This window comes from Aplidium turbinatum, chromosome 18, assembly GCF_918807975.1.
Source record: "Aplidium turbinatum chromosome 18, kaAplTurb1.1, whole genome shotgun sequence".
Taxonomy (NCBI): domain Eukaryota; kingdom Metazoa; phylum Chordata; class Ascidiacea; order Aplousobranchia; family Polyclinidae; genus Aplidium; species Aplidium turbinatum.
In genome coordinates, this window is record NC_137489.1 from 13,461,499 (window position 1) to 13,486,020 (window position 24,522).

General features: G+C 35.5%; 1 protein-coding gene across 1 annotated transcript; it reads left to right on the top strand.

Moving 5' to 3' along the window:
• The first annotated feature begins 290 nt into the window (after window positions 1-290).
• On the top strand, window positions 291-24,522 carry LOC145787197 (metabotropic glutamate receptor 3-like). The gene is made up of 19 exons (XM_082598920.1): window positions 291-533; window positions 3,227-3,346; window positions 6,161-6,286; window positions 6,918-7,004; window positions 7,531-7,606; window positions 8,198-8,347; window positions 10,734-10,875; window positions 11,389-11,575; window positions 11,649-11,825; window positions 12,693-12,879; window positions 13,954-14,057; window positions 14,716-14,843; window positions 16,324-16,578; window positions 17,733-17,871; window positions 18,335-18,454; window positions 22,162-22,353; window positions 22,902-23,076; window positions 23,573-23,886; window positions 24,340-24,522. Exons 1-19 carry the CDS (start codon window positions 291-293, stop codon window positions 24,520-24,522), a joined length of 3,105 nt encoding a protein of 1,034 aa, XP_082455046.1.

Sequence of the window (24,522 nt, forward strand, 5' to 3'; positions counted from 1 at the left end):
CGACAGAACATTAATTTTTCATGAGTGTTAGCAGGAATAGCAAAGTAGCTCAAACTAACAAACATCAAGGGGTGTCGTTAATGTTGGTTGAAATTTTTTAAAACGAAATCTAGCTATTTTTTCCTTAGGGATTTTTTGCAGGAGACTTTTATTCTTTGGCAGTGCGACAGCAAAAGCGTTTTAAGATATTTCCCGGTTGCTGTAACTTTTTACCGGTATCTGTTTTGTTTGCAGATGAATTATTGAGTTTCATATTGTTGTTTTTATATTTTTGGTACCGGAGATTTGAGATGACTCCATCAAAGAAACTTTGCATCATTAGTTTAAGAATATTTATTATTTTGCTTGCACAATGCAGCTGGTCTGGAGCTTCTCATTCAAGTTCCCACAGCTCGCAACAGTTTGAAAGGAAAGTGGAATTTTCAAAGTCTGACAACGGAAAGTATAAAATCTACTTAAGAGGATTGTTTGCCATATATAACAACGCCAATGAAAGTTGCTCTGAAAATGAAATTTTTTCTTATTCTATTCAGGTGAGCATTGAGTAAGATGACTAGTTTAACAAAACTTGATCACGAAAGGAAATAAGTCAATAATAATATAAACAATCATGTTTTATTTTGCGCCCATTTCTATTTTAACAATTTCAACACAAAATGACTAACTTTTGCCTATGATTAAAGACTTGATTTCATTTTTCAATTAATAATGGTTATCATTTTTTAGTTTTTTTAAATGCAATGAGTTGACAATTTTAACAGAAAAAACAAAAGTTGCATTTGACTGTCGCAAAGTGTCGTTGTTACATAACATCAGTGTAGGCTACAACTTAAACGCATGCAGGCCTAACACATTTGTTTAACTTTGAGCGATGTTATGCAGATTGTGTTGTAATCAGAAATGACATTGAAACATGAGATTCTATTAAGTTTACTTTAAACACTAGTTGATTCGTGTAGACAAGACGAGTATGGACGAGGGCTTTAAAACTAAAGCCGATACTGGATCGATAAGAAGCATATTTTTGTAAAATTGCATACACTTTGTAGGCTAATTGATTGATTGTGAGAGTTTTATCCTTGAATTGAAAAAAACTTTTTGGAAGCTTTATCCTGGCTGTTTCGTGTAACCTACTTGTAGACTTGCAGAGGTTTTAAATCGCTGTGGCAAGTCTGCTCAGCGTGATTGACAGAGGGAGGTTTCCTATTATTGAAGTACCTATTTTATGTAGTTGCCTGTAAACTATTCGATTCAGAGAGAGCTGTCCCTGAGATACATTGCTTAAGCACACACAGTTTGAACTAGCGACGATCTATCTTGCCGTTTATTTGTTTACAAGGTGAAAAACTTAACTAACAAATGCATCACGACTTGAAAGTGCAAAACCACATAGTCTAAAAGCTGGAATTTTGTGTGTGATATGAGTCAATTCAATCTGTATACAGTGATCTATGAACAATCTCACAACCGTTCAGCAATGATGCGCATACACACGCATGATCTCAAATTTTCGAAGAAATCATTACGTTTCATTTTACTGTTGACCAATCCTATACTTATAGCCCGCTAAACATGCGAAACATGTGTTTACTGTTTTAGTGTGAACGCAATAAATTGTTAAAAGTATTTTTATTCCGGGAACGCAGCATGCTGTTAGTTGATTGTCTTTGCACAAGCCCGTATGTTGGCGGATATGGTTTCGGTGCGGAAATGCAAGTTGCACGATGCACTTGCCTTTAAATTTTCTCTGCTGCTGCATCGCTTTTTATTTGGTTAATTGAAAAATTCGGCTACTGCGGATTAGTTTGATTTTGTTAAGGTGAAAACATCAACACGTGAAATCGTATTTTTCACTTTTTCGAGTTAATTTTTTCCACTGTTTTATTTTTTCATCTTCTATTCTTTTTCTCCTTTCTTTTTTCTTCTTCTTTCTCGGGCTTTATTTCCACTTCAAGTGCGATCGCTAATGCAGATTGCAATCCTCCACATCACTCTGTCAGAAGCATCTTCTTCTTTCACTCCTACTGCTTCAAGGTCTTGCTATACAATCTCTTAGTCGTCCTTTTGGCCTTCCTCGCTTTCGTTTCTTAATTTCCAATCGTCTTATTTTTCTGCCAACATTATCTTTATTAGAAATTCAAAACAGAGCGCACAGTTAAACTACATACTTTTGTGTGCAAAGAAATGTAAGTTGATTATGTTGATAGTTTTGTAATACCAATGCATAGTATAGCAAGGAAAATTGGAAGAATCTTTTATGATAGTCACCTAAAATCTAAAATAGTCACCTAAAATTGTCACCTAAAATTGTCACCTAAAATTGTTTGCAAAATAGCCAAGATCTTTCAGTTGGTTTTGTTGCTGCGGTCAGATGTTGGTAGCCAATAAACAAAATTAATTTCCTCCTCGATTGTCTGTGAGCAATTTGCCTACTCGGCTTAAAAACTCAGCAAACAAAATCGACCCTCTCGCAAGTGGTGTGACTGGACGTTAGTGTCAGAAAGTAAGTTACACGTAGTGGCCATGAACACACCACACAAATTTTACAGCAAAATGTAAACAAAAAACAGATTCGGTTTTTATTGTTGTTTGTCAAAGGGCGGTTTCATCACTCTGCTCCTGTGGGCAATAGCCTACCACTGACTTTCATATAGTTTGGTAATACTTGTGATAAGGACAACTTGTCATCTGGTAACGCGCTTTTGTGCTGCTGCTTATTCACTCAAAAGATAACACGTAGGCTAACTGACAAAAGAACGACAAAATATATCACACATTAACTCAACTATTAGTAAATTAGTCTATGTAGTTTATAGTTTTCCTAATTTGTAGCAAAGAGATAGGCCTACAGTAGGCTATTAAAAAACAACGTTATTTTTAAAATTTTGAGATATAATAGGCTATTTTACATTGAAAGAAATCATAAACCTAAAAATAAACCGATATTGCACCATCTCATTGAGCAGAAGACAATAGGCTACAAAACATTTTGCAGTTGTATGAAAATCTCACACCACGACCATTCAGCTCTCAGCACGTGCAGTTACGCAAAAATTGCAGGTTATCGTCAACAACTTTCAAGCTTCAGCTATTCTAAGACTTGTTTGCAGAAATTACTTTTTTCAGTCGTAAAAAAATATTTCCATAATCAATCAACGTATGTGATAGGCTGCATAAATATGAAATTTATTTTCCATTTTCATTCATTGTATTTGTAATGTTTTAGCAACAAGCCAGGGTTCTTCACGCAATTAGCAAAGCAAACGATCACCCATTGCTTGAAGGTATGGAACTAGTTCTTGAACAGGAGAAGGACTGCTGGATAGATACGAGGGGCTTGAACGTGGTAATATATTTGTTAAGTTTTGAAAAGGACTTGATTTATCATTGTTGCTTTAAAGTTGTTCATTGGGAAAGGGCTATGATCAAAATACAAAATATTGACACCCTACATCTATGAATGAAAATGCTAAAGTATCAGACCATTATACCTATTTATAAAAAAAGACAAAAAAAAAACGAAATTTAACGTTGATGCGATTGCATTGTTACTACTAACTTACCAACGAGGTGATAGAGGGCTGATAAACGCGAAAGCGGTTAAAAATGTAGCTTAACGTGTTTTTTTAGTTTTGGTGTGTCAACTGAGATTTCCTAATCGTCAAACTGCAGTTGCCTTGTCTTGAACATGTGATGGCTTAACTATAAAAGTTTAACTATTGTGGTCAACCGAAGTGGTTCACTCTTATCAATTAATAGAATTATAATGATAAAAGAAATTTATAATCTGACTTTATAAATAATTGCTTTTTACGAGGCCATAACCTTTCTGGTTGTTTTAAATTCAAACTAGAAAGTAAATTCAGTGATTAAATTTTTATTTCAAAAAAAGTTCTTACTGGTACTGATGATGTTTTAGTTATGTAAATAGTAGCCCATTCATTATAACTTATTTTCAAACAGCAAAATCGCCACTTTCTGCGCAAGCAACTTACGCTTATTGCAAGCAGAGACTAATGTAAATTACTTGTAAAGCTATTATGTTCTTTCCCACAAGAATAATCTAAACTAGGCTTGTAGGCTTTGTGTTGACTTGCATAATTGATCAAACTAAAACTTAATAAATTAAGAATGTAGGCTACAGTTCTAAAATAACAGAGTTGTCACAAACAACAGATAACGTCAAAAGAAAACACACAAACAAGTGCAAAGCTCTTTAATTATTTACACATTTCTACTTCTGCCCTTTTCTTACCTTGTCAACTTTTTAGTGTTAAATTTTCTTTTCTTTTTTTGATATTTGTTCATGTTTCAAACTTGATTATTATTGGTCTGTAGCCTATATCCTGGCATTTTCAAAAAACCTAAATGCTTGTGTCAGCTTCAGAGTTAGGAAGAGTTTCTTAACTCGAATCTCCACAAATTAATTTTCATCAAATGGAAGCAGCAAGAAATGCTCAACTTATTATTTACAACCTGAGTAGCCTTATAAAATTACAAAAGTATTTTGAAACCATCAGTTTGCGCATTCTAGCAAGGTTTACAATGTCAAACAACAAAGTAAAGTTTCTTCTAAACTTTCGTAAACTTTCTTTGAGTAGCCTTTGCCTTGAAATGTGAACGTTATAATTAGGGCAACCAATTTTTTGACCTAAAAACTTGAAATTTTGACTTTATAAGTTACAAATTTTGAAATAATTTTGACCAATAGCTTTCTGCGTTTGCAACCAAATGCGAAATACAAAGTATATTAGAAATCAAAGCGTTAGGTAAAGATATTTTCTTTTTTAATGAAATATGAGAAAAATGTGGAAGACTCAAGGACACCACATCTAACGAACAGCGAACAGGTATAATGAAAGTCACTCGAAAAACTGCAAAAGATAAATATGGAGTGTCTTTAAATATCCCGAAATTACTGAGAGGGTTTTGCACTATTATACTTCAACATCAAGTAATGTTTCACATTATCGCCTTTGAAGTTCCTGTCTCTCGCCAAAATTTTTCTTAAAATAGAGAAATACAGAAGTTGCGTGGGAGTTCCTCAGCAGGCTATAAAAATGTGGTGAAATATCATCTCGTCCCATTTTCACAATGCACTTGATGTCATTCCTTGAGATTCTTGCTTGAATATATTTTCCAATTCGGCAGCCATCAACACCAAAGTTAAGGGACCTCATTTTCTGGTAAGCTTCTTGAATGGTGTATCGGCTGTCTTCCATCTTCTGAATTGAATCGAACAGTGCGCTGTACTGCTCCTCTATTTCTACAAGGTGAGTAGCTAAATTGGGAGCTTTTACAGCATCTTGAGCACGCCGCAGCAAGACACCACCATCATGGAAGTCTTTCACAATATTCCTTACTTCTGGTAGACTTATTGAATAATAGAAAGCAGCTTTCAACCAAGGGCCCATCTAGTTACATTTGGCTGTGGAGGTTGGCCAAGTGAAGTAAAACTAGCTCTTCTTGACCTGTTTTTAATGGTCACTGCTTTAACCCTGGCAACCAACTCATCAACAGCAGGGTAGTTGGCTAATATTCAATCGTGAGTAGTGGGCGAAACAAGATTATTACCTCAGAAATTGCAACAAATCGATTATTACGTCAGAATAGCAACAGAAATTGCAACAAAAAATCAGTATCTGTGTAGCTTTTAATAAAATATCAATAGAGAGAAGAAAAACTACATTAAAAGAAAATTTTGACCTAACCATGAATTTTGACTTTTTTTTTACTTAATAACTTTGAAACTTCTTTTCGTGTCAGCCTGAAATTTAGTTTGTGGACGTTTTATAAACTTTGAACAAGGCAGAAAAATTTTGACTTTATTGACTTTTGGTTGCCCTAGTTATAATCTTTAATTTTCCTTTGCAAACAAGAAACAAGTTGTCGAAAAAAAAACTTTCATATTTTAAACTTACGGTCTCAAATAACTAATAACTTTGACATACAAAGCAAAACCCTTCAATTGTTTTCAATTAACCTTTGACAGTGACGTAGTCAAACAGACAACGTCAAAGAGACATCAATGACAATTCTCTGAGGCTAAAACGTAGGCCATTTCATAAAATTTGTTGCATCTTTATAATAAGATTGCTTACTGTTTGAGAGTCCAGATAAAAATGTCTTGGCCTCACACACTGCTGTGATACTGTTTCAGACTTTTTTGAACTGGTGTCAATTGCAAGGAGGATCGTCGAAGAAATATTGGGGGATGATTGGGTCAGATTCAAGTACAGTTTCTGTTACCGTTGCAAAGTTGCTCGGACTTTTTCACGTTCCACAGGTAAAAGATTGTTTCACTATCGGAAATAGTATAGGCTATCATGCAATCAACTTCAGCCTATATTCTCTAAAGTCTAAACAAAGAAATCTATAGGCTTACACAGAACAAATAAGCATAAAAATGATAAGTAAAGCCATACTTAAAATGTATGGAAAAAATTAAAAAAAAAGGTTTCCACGTTGATCCAAGCATCGAGGGACGCCCGCCTCGATAGTGCATTTGGTTACTTTCCTGTATAAACGAAGAAACTTCAAGGTCACACAGCGATGGTTCAATGCTCGGAGTGTGCACTTGATCAACACATTTCAAGGAAAGCTCTCCATTCAGTGGCACCTAATGAATGGACAAATTCACAAACACCAATAATAAACGGAAGCTTCACGCATCTTATCCGCTGTTCCATCCCACCACTAACAGTAAAGAGTTAAGCATAAACACTACAAAGCTTCAGGCAGACTTTATACAACCTATTTGTGTTGCATAAATTTAGATTCTGGATAATCAAAAGCTGTAGACCTAAGATTTTCCATTCTTATTTGTGTTAATATAAACCATTATTTTATTTACCGATACCAAAAACTTCTGGAAAACAATGAACACGGCAACAAAAGGTTCTTGCTTTTTCTTGCAGATCAGTTACGGAGCCACCTCTTCAGTTTTGAGTGACAAAAAGAGATTCCCCTACTTTTTTAGGACAGTGCCACCTGACAATTACATGGTTTGATGATTTGATATTTGCATTATGGTTTGAAATAAGGAATTGGTTGATGCAATATTTTTCGACTGTGCAAGACCCTTAGAAGTATCAATAATAATTTTCTTTACAGTTTTGAGAAATCTTTGCTTCTATAATACAAACCAGACAAGCTTGGTTTTTCGTTCGATGTTAAAAGATGTTAGCCTTCTCAAAACTGATCATCAGCGTTATGATGTTGAGCCATGTCTAATATCAGGCATTACATCATTTTGCTCAATTATATTACAAATACGAAAATGCAACCAGCAGCGTATAGGATAAGTCCATTTTCTCACTTCTGCATCAGAGGCAAGTGTTTTATATACCGTACAAAATAAATAAGACCCTTTTACCATAATTGGCAAGAAAAAGTTGCTTGTGAAATTTAAACTGGCGAAAAGCTCATTTGTATTTTTATGACTAAACTAGCCTAAAGTACAGCAAATATTGTGCATTGCATAAAACTTGTAGCTGCACTTCAAATTTATTCTAACATTTCATGAACTAGATACGTGCAATTATTCATCTTCTGGAGCAAAACGACTGGACGTATGTTTCCTTTGTATACGAGGATGAACACTATGGTAAGTAAGATGTTCAGCAAAAAATATTGCATTTGTTTCTCAGTATCAATTGAATGAATCGTAGCAACATACTCAATTAGCAAGCAGTTGTAAGCAAAGTTTAAAGTAGCTTATGTGCATATTCACAAAGAGTTTATTACCTGCTATAGGCTGCTGTAGGAAAAATCATACAATACTGTGAGAAAAAGTGCAAACAAAGTGAATTATTGTACTATCTTACGTGTAACTGCAAGTTAAACGTGTATAAAAATTTGTTTATTTAAGTGTAGTTTTTCTTGGGTTGATTGACTGTACAAAGTAAGGAGTCCGTGTTCTGATCTACGTGTATGCTGCACGGATCACGCTCCTGCTCCACTCTATATTTAAACAAGCAGTACAAATGGTATTTTAAAAATAAATATGAAATTATACATACGCTATAACTTAACTTAAATCTACAGTAGCACCTTTTACTCTACTTTTATACTTCTGAGATTCGACTTTCACAATTCAAACCGCTAAACAATTAGCGATAAAAATTGTAGTCACCAAAGCAGACTGACAACTCCCATGCTTGGCGTCTGTAATTTTCACTGCTATGTTCATTTGTAGGAAACAATGCTTTTCGAACTTTCTCAAACAATATTCAAAGTAGCTCCATTAGTGTTTGTCTCGCTGCATCGGTAAAACTGGAGCGTGATGCTGAAGATAAGGATTGGGAAGGATACGTAAAAAGACTAATAAATGCTGATAAGGCAAAAGGTTTGGAAAACGTTTATGTCTTACATTTTTGAAACAATATTTGAATAAACATTTAGAAAGTAAATTATAATTAAATTGTTTATCGTATGCTAAACTATTAATGGAGCAAACCCGATGAAAATTATTGTTATCTCAAAGTGATTATTCGAAACTCGGTATGAGACATATTCAGGATCACAAACCAGTGAAAATTTGAAACAGCTGTGCAGTGTGCATGCTAGCACTCTTAAAGAGAGGAGTGTCCGATAACTGGAGCTTAGCTTGCTGAATTTATTGAGGGATTGTAAAAAAGGATTTAGGTAGACTACTTCTCAAGAATACAAGATTTAATTTTAATTTTCATTAGAGGAAAGTAAACTTGAGCAAGTAAGCTATGTCATAACTTTGGCAGATGATACAAAAACATATCAACAAATTTTGTGACAATTGTGAAATTGCTATAACTAGGAATTATTTTTCAACTTCCAAAATTTGATTAATTTGTACTTTTTCAGTTGGAAAATGATGCGGAAAAGGTTTTACAGAAAAACATTCGATAAAATACGTTATTATTGTTACCAGATAAACGGGGATCATTTATAGCAAAAAATGTTTTAAATTAAAGTATTTTCAAAGTCGGTGTATGAAAGTTTTTTGTGGCTTTAAAACGATGTGTAGAAATATTTGTCAAAGGCAATCCTGAAATTCCAAACCAAAGTCATTTGCCAAAATAAAAAAATATTCTAACACCAGCGTTGAAACAATTTATAACACACCAACCCGGAAGTTTTCTAATGCTAAAGAAGTAGGAAATACGGAATGACAGATATTTCAAAGCATGACGTTAAGAAAATTCCCTTTATATCTAAATCTAAACTAAAAAGGATCAGAAAAAAATCTCCAACCATCTACTGAATTAAAAACATGCTGCATAAAAAAGTTAAGTTTGGAAACATGAAGCCGACGACTGTTTTAGTATAGTATCAACAATTCATTTTGTTTTGTGATGTCATAGATAGTTTCTGTTCTTCATCCAGAACCATACCCGCTTTTGACTGGCTTGCTATACTAGCAACAAACAATGGACTGTGCTTTTCGACACTGAATGTGTGAATTGTGCTTTCAAACATTTTATCGATGTCACAGTTCTCTCTATCTCTTACTCCTAAAAAGACTTTGGAAAGATTGATGACGTAGTTTATTGGGATATCAAACGTTAAACAATCAACTAAATGTCGAATAGTTCTACTTTTGAGAGTGTGGATTGCCTCCAGAAATACAACAAACTTCTTCGTCGAATTCAAAATAGGCATACGATGCTACTTGCAACAACAATTTTACAACCGTCAATAACTTCTACTTTTACAAACTATTGAATATCAGCTACTGTAGAACTCCACAACTATCTTCAACATACTTTTCATTACGGCTTCTCAACTTCTAATCCCCATAATACACAACACTATATGTCATACTCAAATCATAAGGCCATTTATAACAGATTTGCTTTGACCAGAAGTTTCTAGAAACTATGGTAACAGTACATCATAAAAACTCATTCTTCTGGTCAACAAGTCAAAGACGTTTCGAAAATAGCACAAACACAAAATCTTCTAAAAGCAAGTTTCGGAATAAAAGATTGCGTAATTAAAGGTTACTATAGTAGGCTACAGTAATCGACGAAACACCTTAATGGAATTACACAATCAAAATAGCGCAGTTGTTCAAGAACATATAATGTAACCTGCCGTTTGGGCTATACCTATTGATTGTGACACATATTTTGAGATTTGAAGTATATTTCCTTCTCATGTTGTGATGATGGCATTTGCTTTATTCTTTTCCCCCTGCTGACCACTTTGCGTGGGATTGTAGCTTACGCTACTGGCTATGCAATGCGCTTAAGAAAGTAGTGCCAATCTGAAGTGGCCCGACCTATATGAGACAAAAGATAAACTAATTTGTATTTAATTCGTTTTGGATCACAACTTCAGTCGCCGCCAAGCCTTGTGTCAAGCTTTTTTCGGAAACTGCGTTAACAAAATATTCAAGCCTAAAATCAGCTGACCTTGCAAAAGCAACTTCGTTTTTGTACTTTTAATTTAGTTTTTAAAATACAGTAGCCTACCACCATTTGCAGGTAGGAGAGGATAATTTGGACCCGGTACCAATGAGATCCTTGTTCCCCAAATCAAGACACCTCCAAGAAAAACGCATAGTAATTAGGTATCCAAAGAATAAGTAGTGGTTCCGATAAGTTCCTGGGCCCCTTGAAAAGATGACAGGTCCATAAAATCAACCCGGCCCTGGGTTCAAAACCCTTTGGACTCCCCTGTCAACGCTGCTGATCATATGTAGCTGGCAAGATTTACAAACCAAAGAAAGTTATGTACTCTTTGTATTGCAGTGGTAATAGTATTTGCACCGGAATACAGCCTAGTGAAACTTTTAAAAGAAGTCATCAAACAGGGAGCTTCGAAACGATTTCAATGGATTGGAGCGGACGGATGGCACGACCTGAGAATAAACATTTCAGCTTATTCTGACAGGTCAGTTATAATTGAGCAAAATTTTACTATCAACATTAAGAAAGAGCGACTATCTTAAAACATGATTTGAATTTAGTAGAAACTACTGAACAATTTAGCTAGATTACTTTTGTGACTTAAAAATATTTGATCTTTTATTTCTGGTACAGTTAGCCTATACCCATATCCTTATAGACTTCTCCATGATGGGGTGCATTTTGTGCGAGCATGTGTTGTGAATCAGGAAATGCGCCATAATATATTTTTAGATGCTGCATGTTACAGATGGTTTATTAACATCAAAGTGACATCAACATGGCTGTTTAATTAGTTTCTTCTTTGTATGAACATTTTTGTCAGTCCAAGACGTTCTGTCTTTGATCAGGTTCCAGACAGTGGCCGAGACTAGGAGTTTTATTTATTTAAATTTTATGCTTGCCGAATGACGACCAAAGAGTTGGGGATAGGGCAACCATGTTATATATCACACATAACCTAGCAAAACTTCATTTGATTGCTTCAATATCTTCATAGTTCAATTGCTGCTGAAGACATCTTGGAAGCATTAGAAGGTGCTATTGTTATCGCTGGATATCTGCCCTCTAGTCCTTTAAACGTCAACTTTGAATCTTACATTCGCCATCAAACCTTTAAAGATGCAAAGCTCAACAACCCTTACTATGCTGACTATCTTTCTCAGCTGCATAAATGCTCATGGAAGGTAAGTTTTGTCTTAACAACTTCAGTACTTTTGTCTTCACTTTGAAACAATGAAACTATCTTGCTGTTGACAGAATGTAACAGAAACTTCTCTTCCATCATGTGATGACAATCTCACTCTCCCTGATCACGTCAAGTTGACACGGTTGGGTACATACGCTGATGCTGCAGTCTACGCGTTTGCTCAGGCTTTGAGAAACGCTAAGGATGACGTGTGCAATAATTCGATACGGATCAGTGAATGTCATGAAGTAAGTTATATGCAGCAATAACACATTTAATGCAACAACATTGACTTGCAAAGCCGATGATGTACGGGTCTTATGATTTTGTTCCTGCTTTTTGTTTTTTGCATAAGTTAAATCAGTTTATTCATGGTTTAAATCTAAGCTAACTGAACACAGATCACGATTAAATTGTTTTCAAGGAGAAAAATAGCTTTTCATCCACCAGGTAGACTTGCTATATAACTTAGGGTAACCAATTTTCCATTCGACGGAAAGACAAACTCTGGGTCGAACAACTAAAGCTTTAAATGAAGACTGGAGGCTGCGATTATAAAATTACAAATTTCTATTGAGCTTTTAGTTGCTTTGGCTGAAAATAACTCCGGTTTGTAGACTAAAATTTACATCTAGCCTAGGTAGGCCCTACAGGTAATAAATATATTGAGGCGGTAAAACATAGATCATCGACCTCAGTTCTAAACTACAAAAGAAAGCTGTGCTTAAGAGGTTAATTTGTTTTCAAAATTGTAAAACTGTCAAAATGAAGTTTCATAAGTTGCAATGAACTTTTTGCTGCAAAAACTAGCTAAAAGTAGTCTGTTTAAAATCATAAACTTTTTAATGATAAATGTTATGCTTTCTCTTCTGCTTGTCATAAAACTGGGATTCAGTGCTGTTTATGTAGGCTATTAATCTTTTTTTTTTGTGGTTCTGTGTAACTATGAAGTCTGAAACGTCGGAAATACAAAAGCTAGTTATCATCTTTAACATCAGGAGGTAACCTAGTAAATAGTCACCAGAAGAACGCAAATTACTTTTATTATAAAATGCCTGGTGAACAGTCTCTCTCTGTTTTTATGAAGTCTGAGTTAGCATTATTTGTACTTTCAGTTTACAGAGATGACAGGACAAACCTTTTCGAACTATTTGAGAAATGTTACTTGCGTCGGAGACCTGAACAATACCCGACTTTTCGATCAGCACTTGGATGGGCCTGCTGTCTACAGCTTATTGAAGTTTAATAAAGATTACAAGGGCTATTGGCAGGAGATAGCCAGGTTTTCGGACAGCCATTTTGGTGAGTTGATAAATTTATAGCAATTAAAAACATGGCAAGAAGGTTTTTATTTAAATAATGCTCTACCTCTTTTGTATGCCCAGCTAACCAAATTCACTTTTTTACATAAATGTCACAACCTGGCTAACAACTACAGCTGTTATTTGTTTGTTTGTCAAACAATTTGGGCTTCTTTCTATGCTCTAACGTTGAGATCTCTTGAATTTCAATCAACTGCCTTATTTTTAATGAGTTCTCTTTATTGTCCGAACACATTCGTTCAGTCCGTAGGGTTACTTATTCCCGACACCGAGAGGAGAGTGCTCAGCGGTTGTGAACGACATCGGAAGGTAGGCTAGTCTAACTACCCCAACTCCTCTGCAGTTGAACCTCTACAGCTGCTGTAACAGAAGTATTGCAAACGGTGTTTCCACATGAAATTGTGTTTCTTTTATACGAAGTCGAAAGCGTTGATGCTCTTACGGTTTCGTTTTAAATTTATATTCTTAGTGAAGAATATAATTTATTTTTAAACCAAAACAAGATTTGAAACCCAAGCAATGTCGTTTCGTTGTGAGCTTAAAACAACAAAGAAATACAAGAAGCTGTCAAAATGAAGAAACCAAAGTAAAACTTACAGTGTGTGGCCTCGTAGCAAGACTTACGTTTAAAAAAAATAATTTATTTATTTATTTATCATAAAGCTGCAAGTGCTCGAGACAAAACAAAATTAAAATTTTTTTTACATAACACGAAAGGTGTCTTAACTGCAAACATTTCTTGCCGTGATTTTAGTTTGTTTTAAATCATTTTTGTTAAATTTACAATGAGGATTAGTGACGTCACATTTTCATTCAGTATTTGTGGAAAAAGATTATTTTGCCAAAAAATCCTTTTAAGCAACCCTAATAAAGTAATAACAAACATGTAGATGCAGCTCAGACCAAAACAAACATTTTGATTTTAACAAAAAAAACTATAATACAAATTGTGCAAACGTTAAACTCATTTAGTCATTTATTAGTTTGTTTAATTTGTAATTACACATTTTCTCTTGAGTTTACATATAGCTGACCTATGCATTTTCAATTTCAGAGAATGGTGAAATGGATTACACAGTGCCATTGTTAGGACAAAAAAATTTCACTTCAAGATGCTCTGAGCAGTGCGAGATATTTGAAATCAGAGAATTTATTCAGGTTACTATAAGGCGCCTGATCTCACAATTACACTGTGACACTTTGTCATTCAGTTGACTTCTTGATTGCAGCAAGCTTTCCGAAATCGAGCAGCATCAAACCGTTTTCAAGCATCATTTCCCGTTCTCTGCTGAAACGGAACTTTTGCTTTTAATTTCGTGCTAAGATTTAGAATCACTTTAAAAACATTGTAGATCGTGCAATAACAAGAAGTTTATTTCCCACATTACTTGTTTGATAAAATAGTTGAGCTATGTGGTATTTTACCCCACATTGAAGACATGAAGTCAACTACAAATAGGCTCATATGCATATTGGAAAACGTGTTCTCTAATCCAGTGGCGGACTCAGGGCAAGATGAAATTGGTGCAATCCCCTCTCCTAAAACACAGAAAAAGTCACGATGTATTTTCAAAGTCGGATAAATATGGACCTACACATCATTGTGTTTTGTTGAAGTTAGCCCCCGCCCCCCTATGGTTACTTTCTAGTTCCGCCCCTGCTCTAATCCGAATGCAGATTTTCTCTATCAAAGCAGAAATTTAAAATAGATGAACCCAGGTAGACCGAAGACCGTGACATGTTTTTTTCCTTATAGCTCAACTCGAAAGGACTACACACCTAATATAAGAGATTTGCTTTTATTTTGTAATTTTAGAATAACCGTTGCTGTTGGACCTGCGATGATTGTGGCCCCAATGGCATTGTCTTAAGAAATTACTCTGGGATGAATGACATAAATGACGAGAAATGCGTGCAGTGCGAAGAAAATCAATATGCTGAAAAGTAGGCAAAGTTTCTTTTGTGTGGGCTGCACAGAGTGGCCTATAACTTTTGCAGGGCAATAAACAACTATAACTAATTTACTGGTTATTAATAGAACGTTCAGATGATACGAGATGTTCTACTGGTGCAAATTAAGCTAAACTATCACAAGATGTATACAGTGACAATCTGCTTTTATTCCGACGTTTCGTCAATCAGACACGACTGACTTCTTCAGGGGGCTAGACCAGGTAGTGACTACCTGTCTAGCATGGCAAAACACAGGACATATTGCTGAAAACAACTAAACATGCAAAATGAAAATTCAACTTCTGGACAAAAACTTATCGCGCGCAAAGTTTGAAATAAGTTAGAAAAAGGGGGACTTAATTGCGATCAACAAGAAACTTAAATAACAACAAGATAGAAGAGTGAACGGTATGAGTCATGAACCGAGTTTTGTACGCACTACTGCACAGTTTTACAATCAGCATGAAACCAATTTAAAAAAACGTCAAATCAGCACTTACAATAGTTTTTTGTAGATAGCGGGAAAAGAGATGCCATCATTGCGATTCATTACATGAGGCTTTTGATTGATGAACCAACTTTCAGAAAACATTCGCTTTTTATAATCACTTTCAACTTTTAGAATTTTAGAATTGCTCCAAGTTATTTTATGATCTGAAGTTATGGCATGCATGCAAGGAGCGGAATGTTCAGGGCGTTGATATTTGAAAGCTCTTTTGTGTTCATTAATGCGAGATTTGAGATCTCGTTTTGTTTGGCCAACATAAATTAAATTGCAATCATCACAAGAAACTTGGTACACTAAACCTGAGATTTCGCTTTGATTCAAGGGGTCTTTTAAAGATGGCAAAAATTTACTTATTGTCAAGAAAGGTTTCAAAGCGACTTTTACACCAATTTCATTTAAGAAAGCAAATTGTCACTGTATACATCTTGTGATAGTTTAGCTTAATTTGCACCAGTAGAACATCTCGTATCATTTAATTTAATGCCTGGTGAACAGCCTCATTCAATTTTCAGAACGTTCAGACTTTAAAACTTACTTCTTGTTTCATAGAACCTTAGACTCAACAGCAAACCAAGCAACACTACGCCATTATTATAAAAGAAAAACAAAAATTGCCAAGGTTTTCGGCTGTAGGCTATGCTGTACAGTACATTTAGTCGTTGTTAGATATTTGAACAACTGCTGTTCGTGGCACTTCAAAATTAAAAACTAAAAAATAGCCTACATAACGCAACAAAACAATAAAGTAATGTAATAAATACAAGTCTGTATTAAAGTTATGTGAGCGATACTTTCTGCAAAGAAACTGTTTAAACGCACCAAGGCTGTTTATTGTTTTGCATCTGTTTAATATAAAACCTATAAAAAAAACAATAAAACCTAAGTTTAAAAATAACAGTCAACAAATGCTGAAGCACGCTACTACTGCAATACAAGAGATGCATACCGGTACCTACTTTGCAGCAATGAATGCAAAAACATTACTGTGGAATTTCTTTCATTCGATGAGCCAGCAGCTTACGCCGTTGCCTTTGTCAGCTGCTGCGGAATTGTGGCAACAGTGATCACAGCGGCAGCTTATTGGTTTGCTTGGAATACACCGGTGGTACGAGCTTCCGGGAGAGAACTATCTGTGATGATTCTGATCGGTTTATTTTTCATTTACACCATTCCATTTCTATTTTGCTTTCAACCTACTATCTTAATATGCTCTTTAAGGTAAGTGGTCACAGCGGTAAACCATAATCTCTTCGTGGGAAAATTGTAACATAAAGTTCCCGGATCCGTTCGTCTGCATGTAATGACCGAAAAAGAAACACTCCTCGAAACGTCTATTCAAAAAGTGTATTCCTGTAAAATTAGCCCGCGGCTATCGAAAATGGAACGCAACACCGTACGCCTCTAAAACTGTCACTACAGAACAGATTACTTGGATAAAAGACGGAAAATTTGTCCAGTTAGCAAGCACCAAGCAAACAGTTAAACTTGCGACTGACTTCCAACAAACAATTTTACGAATGACTAGAATAATTTGCGATATCTCAAATGCACGTAGACAGTAACTGTGACGCAATAATGAAAGACAATTATGAAGTCATTCAAACAGGTGTTCAAGCGGCTAATGCAATATTTCATCAGGTCTTACGACCGATGGTGCAATATTTGGACATTTTCTAGCAATTTCCATGACGTAAGATGCCAGCTAGGTTAAGTAGACCATAACGGTTTTATATGACGTTTGATTTGGTGAATAATTGTCGGGAACAGTAAAGTATAAAACAATTTTAGGCTATTGTTTCTCTGTGAAAGAAAAACGTAGGTTCTTTTGTCTTAAAAATACGATTTCTACATTATATAGCAATCGTTTCTAGCACTAGTTGCTACGTTCATCTGATGAACGTAGCAACTAGTGCTAGAAACGATAATTGTCCTGATGAACACCCAAACTTTTCAGCATTCAGTTTATATAGCAATGGTAAAAATGTAAATACCGCTTTGTCGATCTAATTTTGATTACCCTTTGTAATCCATTTTCTTATGTTGTGTGAAAAAGCTGCTTTTTCAGGAATAAAGGTCATAAAATAGCTGATTGTAAACTGAAGAACTCTGCAATACCTGCTGTAGAAATGCGAGAGTGTTTTTTCTATGTCGTTAGCTCCAGCAGACTTCACCAAACGGTAGTCAAAGACATTGAGCTGTTTCAATCAACAAAACAAAAATAGGCCTAAGTAATTCCCTTTGCGAAAAACGTTTTCACAAAACATACCTCGATGCAGTAGCAGATCCAAAGGGGGCACTTAATCATGTTCCTTACCCTAAACTGAAAAAAACAACTTTACTACAAAAATAGCACTATTATCTTATGTTCGCAGACGTCTTGGTGTCGGTATGAGCTTTGCGTTAGTTTATTCAAGTGTTTTGGTAAAAACGGTCAGAATCTCTCTAGTATTCAACACTTTGGGAAAAAATATGGTCCGAGGATATAAGCGCTTGCTTCAACCAATGCCTCAGGTTGGTAATGTTCCATAAAATGTGAAATTTTAGCGATTATGCAGATGGTTCGTTTAACATAAGTCGAAAAGTTCTTTTGTTCGGCATTTCTAAAATTTAAAAGCTCTACCTAGTAGAAGTGTTTGATTCTTCCTGCTTCAGGGGCAGGCTATCTTTTTTAAAGCAACTTATATATATTTTTTACTTTTATTTTTTGTGCAGCCTACATTTCCAGTAAGCTATAATGTGTTTATTTGAAAAGTGTACAATTTATTCAATTAAGTTGGCTTTAGGCTCTTTAGCAGTGTTTTCGTCACACAGTTGAAAAAAGCATCAATGTATACCGTACACTCGTACAGTACTGTTGGCCGTTGTTACATGTTTTCTGTAATAGTTCTTTGATTCTATTTGTTGTATGGGCTATGCTGTTCATCAGATCTCAGAATGCTTCTATTAAAATGCATATAACAAAGAATTTTTTCAGGTCTTCATTGCTTTAATACTAACACTAGCTGAACTATTCGTTATTGGAGTTTGGTTTGCATTTTCTCAGCCGCAGGTAACGAACCGACCGAATACCGGACCGAAAGAGCAAAGAAGCAAGGTAATGGCTGAGGTTACTTTTAGTTACTTATTTGCAATACTTCTTACATATACTGAAGAAAGCTGCTTTGATAAATACACATGTGGGTACAGTTTGCGTCAAAATTTGAACTGTGATCTGAATAGTGGATACAATGCTCCAAAAACAATATGGCTTCAACGCCAGGCTACTTTCGAAATTTTTGATCAACAAATCGATGTTTTATGCATTTGCTTCAAACAAAAGTTACAACTATTCTTATGAAACTTTTTGTACTCGTAAGACTATTTGTATTTAATACCATGCACTTGTGCACCTGATTATAGCTTTAGCTGGCCATAGGCTATACTCAATGTCATCACGAATAGGCAATAGACCGCTTCAGAAACAGCCCAAAAAATTTTTTTTCGGAAACTTTTAAGTCTTACCCCCCAAAAAGTTTCCATTTACTATAAAAACACCTTGTGTGAAATATTTTTAAAAAATATTAATGTTTAGGGGTTCCCCTACCCCCCCGAAATTTTGGCTTTATTAACGAAAAATGTCAAACTTCAGATGGCTGTATCTCAAAAAATTTTCATGCAAACATAAGTGTTGGGGTTCATTTTCATCAGCATGGTGAGCACTAAAAGTAGAGAAAGTCAAACAAGGCAAAATTTATATTAAAAATATTTTCGATTTTTTTTTTTTTCGTTTATCGTAATATGGAAAGGATTGAGTTTAAAAAATTGAATTTTACAAATTCACCTGTGTGAAATTGGTTGCTTAACAGAATTCAGATCTCTCAACAGTATACACACAAGGTCGTAATGGGTCCCTCACCCCAAAAGTGGGTATTATCTGTTTAGAACAGGGGTTTCATGGTGACCAACCACTCATTGCTGCCCAGTTAAGGTGTTTTTAACTGGCTGGGGAAAGTCCTTGCGGTGACGAGAAACAACTTGCAAAAGATATTGTAGCTGATCCTTTGTCAAGTGCCCAGAAAAGCTTTGCACAAGGGCAACGCCTCTTTCTGCATGGTCATTTATTACAACAAGTGACTTGCAGAAAGCTCTGGCAGTCTGGTAATCTTCATTTCCTTCCCACTGTGTTGCTGGCAGCTGAAGAAAAGAATCTGGAATCTTCAGTTTTTGGAACAGTGATTGTGTATTAGAAGTAGCAAAGGTTTGCAATGTTTTGCTGTCGATGCTGTCTAATGCCACAGTAACTCTTTTTGCTGGGCCCTCTTTGTTATCATTATGGAACATTGCTTTTACCATCTGGTACTTGTTGTTTTGTAAGACATCCTCGTTAAAAAGGGAAAGACCAATCAACTCTTCTGAAACCATTGGTGAGCCATCTTCTCTGTCGTCACCACAGAAATCGCCTTATTAGTGGTTGCATAACCCTTCAAACTTTTCAGAAGGAATAGATCATTATTTGGTGCTTTCACTGCAAGTGGAGTAGTAACCCACGCTTTGACATAAATGCAGGAAGAGAAAATGCAGAGATCACGCAGTCCTTTCTCTTCACTGGACGTCAAAGGAAACTGGCCCCGGAACATCCATACCTTGAATGTATAAATAACTTTAGCCATCCACCGTGCATGATGGTTAGCACCAGGGGCTCGAAACCGGGTTTCTTGAGATGATAGAGCTCCAAGAATTAGCAATGCTAACTCCACAACCTCCCGATAATCATTACGGGGTTGCGATTTCATGGTCAATGCTTTGTTGAGGAACTCTATTAGCTCTTCCTTAATGTCCTTTACACCATTATCTGCAACATCATCCGTAGAAGCATCTTCCCACTTTTCTTGATTTATGAAATTCCACTTCACTTTAAAACGTTTGAAGAGCTGGATCTCTAGTGCAGAAGGTGGTGTCATCACTTCTTTAAATAAGTTCCTGTATGTGATGTTGACACGCAAAGTATAACAAATCTTTACCAAGCATTTATTTGATATTTACACAAGCACCATTTATGCGGCCAGTGTTGGTCTGTTGGAGCTTGTAGTGTCAAAGCAAATGGCTTCAACAAGTGCATCAACTACCGTATGGTACTGCCTGACTTTGAGCTTTGCCTGTTCTGGATGGAAGCTTTAGTACCTACAGTAATTGTGATTCTCCGTCAAAAGATACAAGAATGGGAAGACAATCAACATTATTGTCCCCAGTTAAATCTGGAAGGAGTTTTCCGTCACAGTGTACAGTTAGAGGTGAGTTGGAAGACAAGTTCTTTAAAATTTCTTTTGAAAACGTCTCCCTATGTTTACGCCTATTGCGCCGTATGTTGGATGCACTCAAGGTGAACTCCTGCATATTGCAACCAAGGCTCTTTGCAGTTTCACTAACTACAAACATAGCAGCTCGATCCGACACATTTGCACGGTCAAGCCTTTCTGACAGATTCGCTGATATTATTTCTTTCCTTCATTCTTCTTTCTTCCTTCTTATATGGGGTACCCGAGAAGATGGACCAGCTTCATCTTTATCATCGGAGGCTGATTTCTTCAGCAGTTGAACGGCTGTCCTCTAGAATAGTCACTGCCTGAGATTCATCAGCAGTTTCAAGCGCTACTCGACGTCGCTTACTTTCATTTTGTAACGCAGAGCAACGTCTTCTTTGCTTTTGCAGAATAGTTGCAACAAGTTTACCCATACATCCACGACTTCCTTTTCCCGCTGGGCCAAGAGAAAAGCTTTATCTTCCTCAATTGTCATCATGCTTAATACATTAGCATGAGCAATATCAAACAAGTCCTCGAAAAATTTTTTAAATTCTTCCTCAAGTCTTACTTGAGTAACTGTATCCCTCTTTTTGTGTTTCTACAAAATCAGTTTTATTTCCTGTTCTTCTTCATTGGGTTGAAGGAGACCAGGTATGATCATGCACAATTAGCTGCATCATATGGACTATTGGACTTTTATAGAGTTAATCAACATTTCTGTGTTTGTGACAGTGGCCACAAAATATAGACTAATAATTGAGAAATTATCAAAAATAACCATTTCTTAAAAAATTGTGATAAAATTTATAAAATCGAATATTGAAAAAGTAGATATTTTGAACTGTTACTCTGTTCCAACCAACAGTTCTCACCATGCTGATGAAAATGAACCCCAACACTTATATTATATGTTTGCATGAAAAGTTTTTGAGATACAGCCATCTGAAGTTGGACATTTTTCGTTAAAAAAGCCAAAATTTCGGAGGGCAGGAGAACCCCTAAACATTAATATTTTTGAAAATTAATTCACACAAGGTGTTTTTGTAGTAACTGGAAACTTTTTGGGGGGTAAGACTTAAAAAATTCAAAAGTCGGTTTTTTTGAAGCGGTCTAATAGGCAAGTTGCCATCATTTTATCCATAGGTGTGTTGTCATCATTTTTTGTTAGGTTGTAACGTTTTTTCTACTATACGCAATAACTAACAAAAACGAAGATTTCGCTCTTTTGATAGTAATAACGTGCTTTTATGAAAATGAAATTATTGCAAAATTTTTCCCTTTGCGTTTGGGATATTTTGCTGCATGGATTTCAAAACTAATCAAAAGTAACAAAACTTTTCATTCGAGATTTTATTTTGTTACCGCAGGAATACATAGTCTCCGTTGTACACTTTTCAAAATATGCTTGCTTTAAACAGCCTTAGCATTTATCGAGTATTGCCTACAGTAGATACCGAAAGTCAAAAAACTTCTTACTTGCTGTCATTTAGCCTGATTATTCTCATACTTTTTCTTCCAGAATACTGTACTTTTCATTGACTGCAAAGGACTTGCATCTTTTCGGCTTCTGGTGGGCTTGTCGTACCCGATAGTCCTTTTACTCGTTTGTATCATCTTTGCTGTAAAGATTCGTAAAGTACCTGTCGGTTTCAACGAAGCAAAACACATTGGATTTGTAGTCTATACAACCTTCGTGATATGGTTGGCTCAGGTGAGATGAGAATATTCTGTTGTAAGCATATCTGCATTGCAACATTCATTTGATTGCTAATCAACCTAATCTAATCAAATAAAGCTCAGATCAAAAATTATGCTGATTGAAAAAAAAAAATAAAATAAACGTTAAAAGATTGATAAAAGGTTTGATTAAGGATTGTAGATCATAGACATGCAAAATTGTATCCGCTTTTGACTTATCCGCAACACTAGAAGGGTTTCGTTTGTTTCTGATTTACAAAATAAGGAAGTTTTTCTGGGTTATATACGGCGAGTGAAGTTGGTTTTAAAGTAATTAAAGTTTTAAAGGTTTTTAGTTGAAAGCAAGCCAGTAACAAAGCGTAAAACAATGTTAAATTGGCAATTGACCTTTCTAATATTGCCGGAACAGCGGAGTTGCGCGTCCCGTATAACCTATACTGTCTTTAGATTTGATTCACAGTTGAAATGGAGTAACTTATGTGCAACATTTCTATTACAAATCAAACCTTATTCCAGCAGGGTTGGTTTCTTCTTTTCTTAATCAGCATCATCATATTTCAGCTTGCTACGTACATTGCCGTGACAAGTTACAATATCGTTGTACGGGACTCTGTGTTTTGCTTTGGCCTGTCCTTGAACGGACTCATCATCATTCTCGCATTGTTTGGACCAAAACTTTACATTATCTTGTTTCGTCCAGACAAGAACACTCAGAAAATGGTCATGGAGTTGTCTGGTGAGTTGTCACTTGTACCAAGGTATTGTATTTTACTGATACAGTGTACAGTTGCAATTGCGCAAAACCAAGTGTGGCAGCTGTCTCTGTTGTAACTCCGTTTTACGTGATGTTGTAAATTCGTAGATGAACCTTAATCAAGAAAAAAAATTAGGAATTTCCAATCCAGCAATTCGTTTTCGTTTATTTAAAATCTGGCGATGTCATAGAAACAGTTAAGCACAAAGATGTTGCAGAATAACCTCATTCTAATGTATGCTTGTGTTTGAAACTGAAAGGCTTTTGGAATTGTCTTCAGTAAGTCACTTGCTAGAGCCATCAGTAAATTAGTCTAAGATCTTCTACACAGTACTTTTTTAACATGCTTTACTGGCTCTGTTTAAAGTGATTCTTTGCCCTTTTACATTCACAATCATTCCGACATGGAAAACACATATTGGCATTTACTTCATAATTAATATTTAATTAATTTACGGTATTTTTAATTTATATTCAGCTGGAAGATTTTCGCTTCATTCTCAATTTGAACTCATGAGACAACGATCAGGGAACAGACAAAACAGCCCAGAAATGTCAAAAAGTGCTGTCAAACCTCAGGAGCTCTCGATTCCAAGAATAGAGGTCTCTTCCGATCAGAGACAAATTCTTTCTTCCGCATGCTTTGCGATGTATGGCGAATGCAATTGCTGTTCAAACTGCAAGTTGAAATTTTGGGACTCGGAATTGAAAAGCCCAAGAAGATTCAAAAGGCGAAGCTTACCAGACCTTACAGAAGTTCCCAATTTACCAAATTCCACAAGTGTAACTTTTGTAAGTTAGTTTTGAAAACTTTTTTTACATGTCCTGTGATTATAAATACAAAGCTGATGTATTATGTTTTAGGGAAAAGTATATTAGATTTTTAAGGTGGTTCGAATAATGTAAACCTCACCAAATGACCTGAGCAATTAATTTTGTGAAAAAAAAGCGATAAATTGCAGGTGAATTATGTCAGGCCTTATCCATAACCTTGTTTTTACTGACATCCATTTTTTCTATTATGAGACCACTCGAAATATTTGATCTCACGAACATATTTTACGTTTGGTGTTTTACTAAAGCCATATTTCATATATCAATGGACGCACTGTGTTTATCAATTTACTTTAGTTGTTGGCTTTGTAAAACACCAATTACAAAAAATATATATTTGTGAAAAAACAGATTTTAAAGAAGTCAAGTGACCTCATAACTTCTGACAGTATTAATATGAAACTTTTGTAGGGTCCTCATGCAACCATCAAACGACTTATTTCATCGACTCATTCAAGTATGGAGCTAAAAAGGCGGTTTCCGAACAAATCCAAGGAAATCCCCTGGTGCAGTGACGCTCTTCTTAGACAAGAAAGTCATTCAGGAATATCAAATAGCTTCAGCGGTTATGGCGAATCAGGCAAAACGGCATGA

Excerpts from the sequence above, each read along its gene's own strand:
- LOC145787197 (XM_082598920.1), top strand. The coding sequence starts at position 291 with ATGACTCCATCAAAGAAACTTTGCATCATTAGTTTAAGAATATTTATT. Across the intron at positions 12,880-13,953 it reads GTTTTCGGACAGCCATTTTG|AGAATGGTGAAATGGATTAC; the intron begins GTGAGTTGATAA and ends TTTCAATTTCAG. Across the intron at positions 16,579-17,732 it reads ATCTTAATATGCTCTTTAAG|ACGTCTTGGTGTCGGTATGA; the intron begins GTAAGTGGTCAC and ends TTATGTTCGCAG.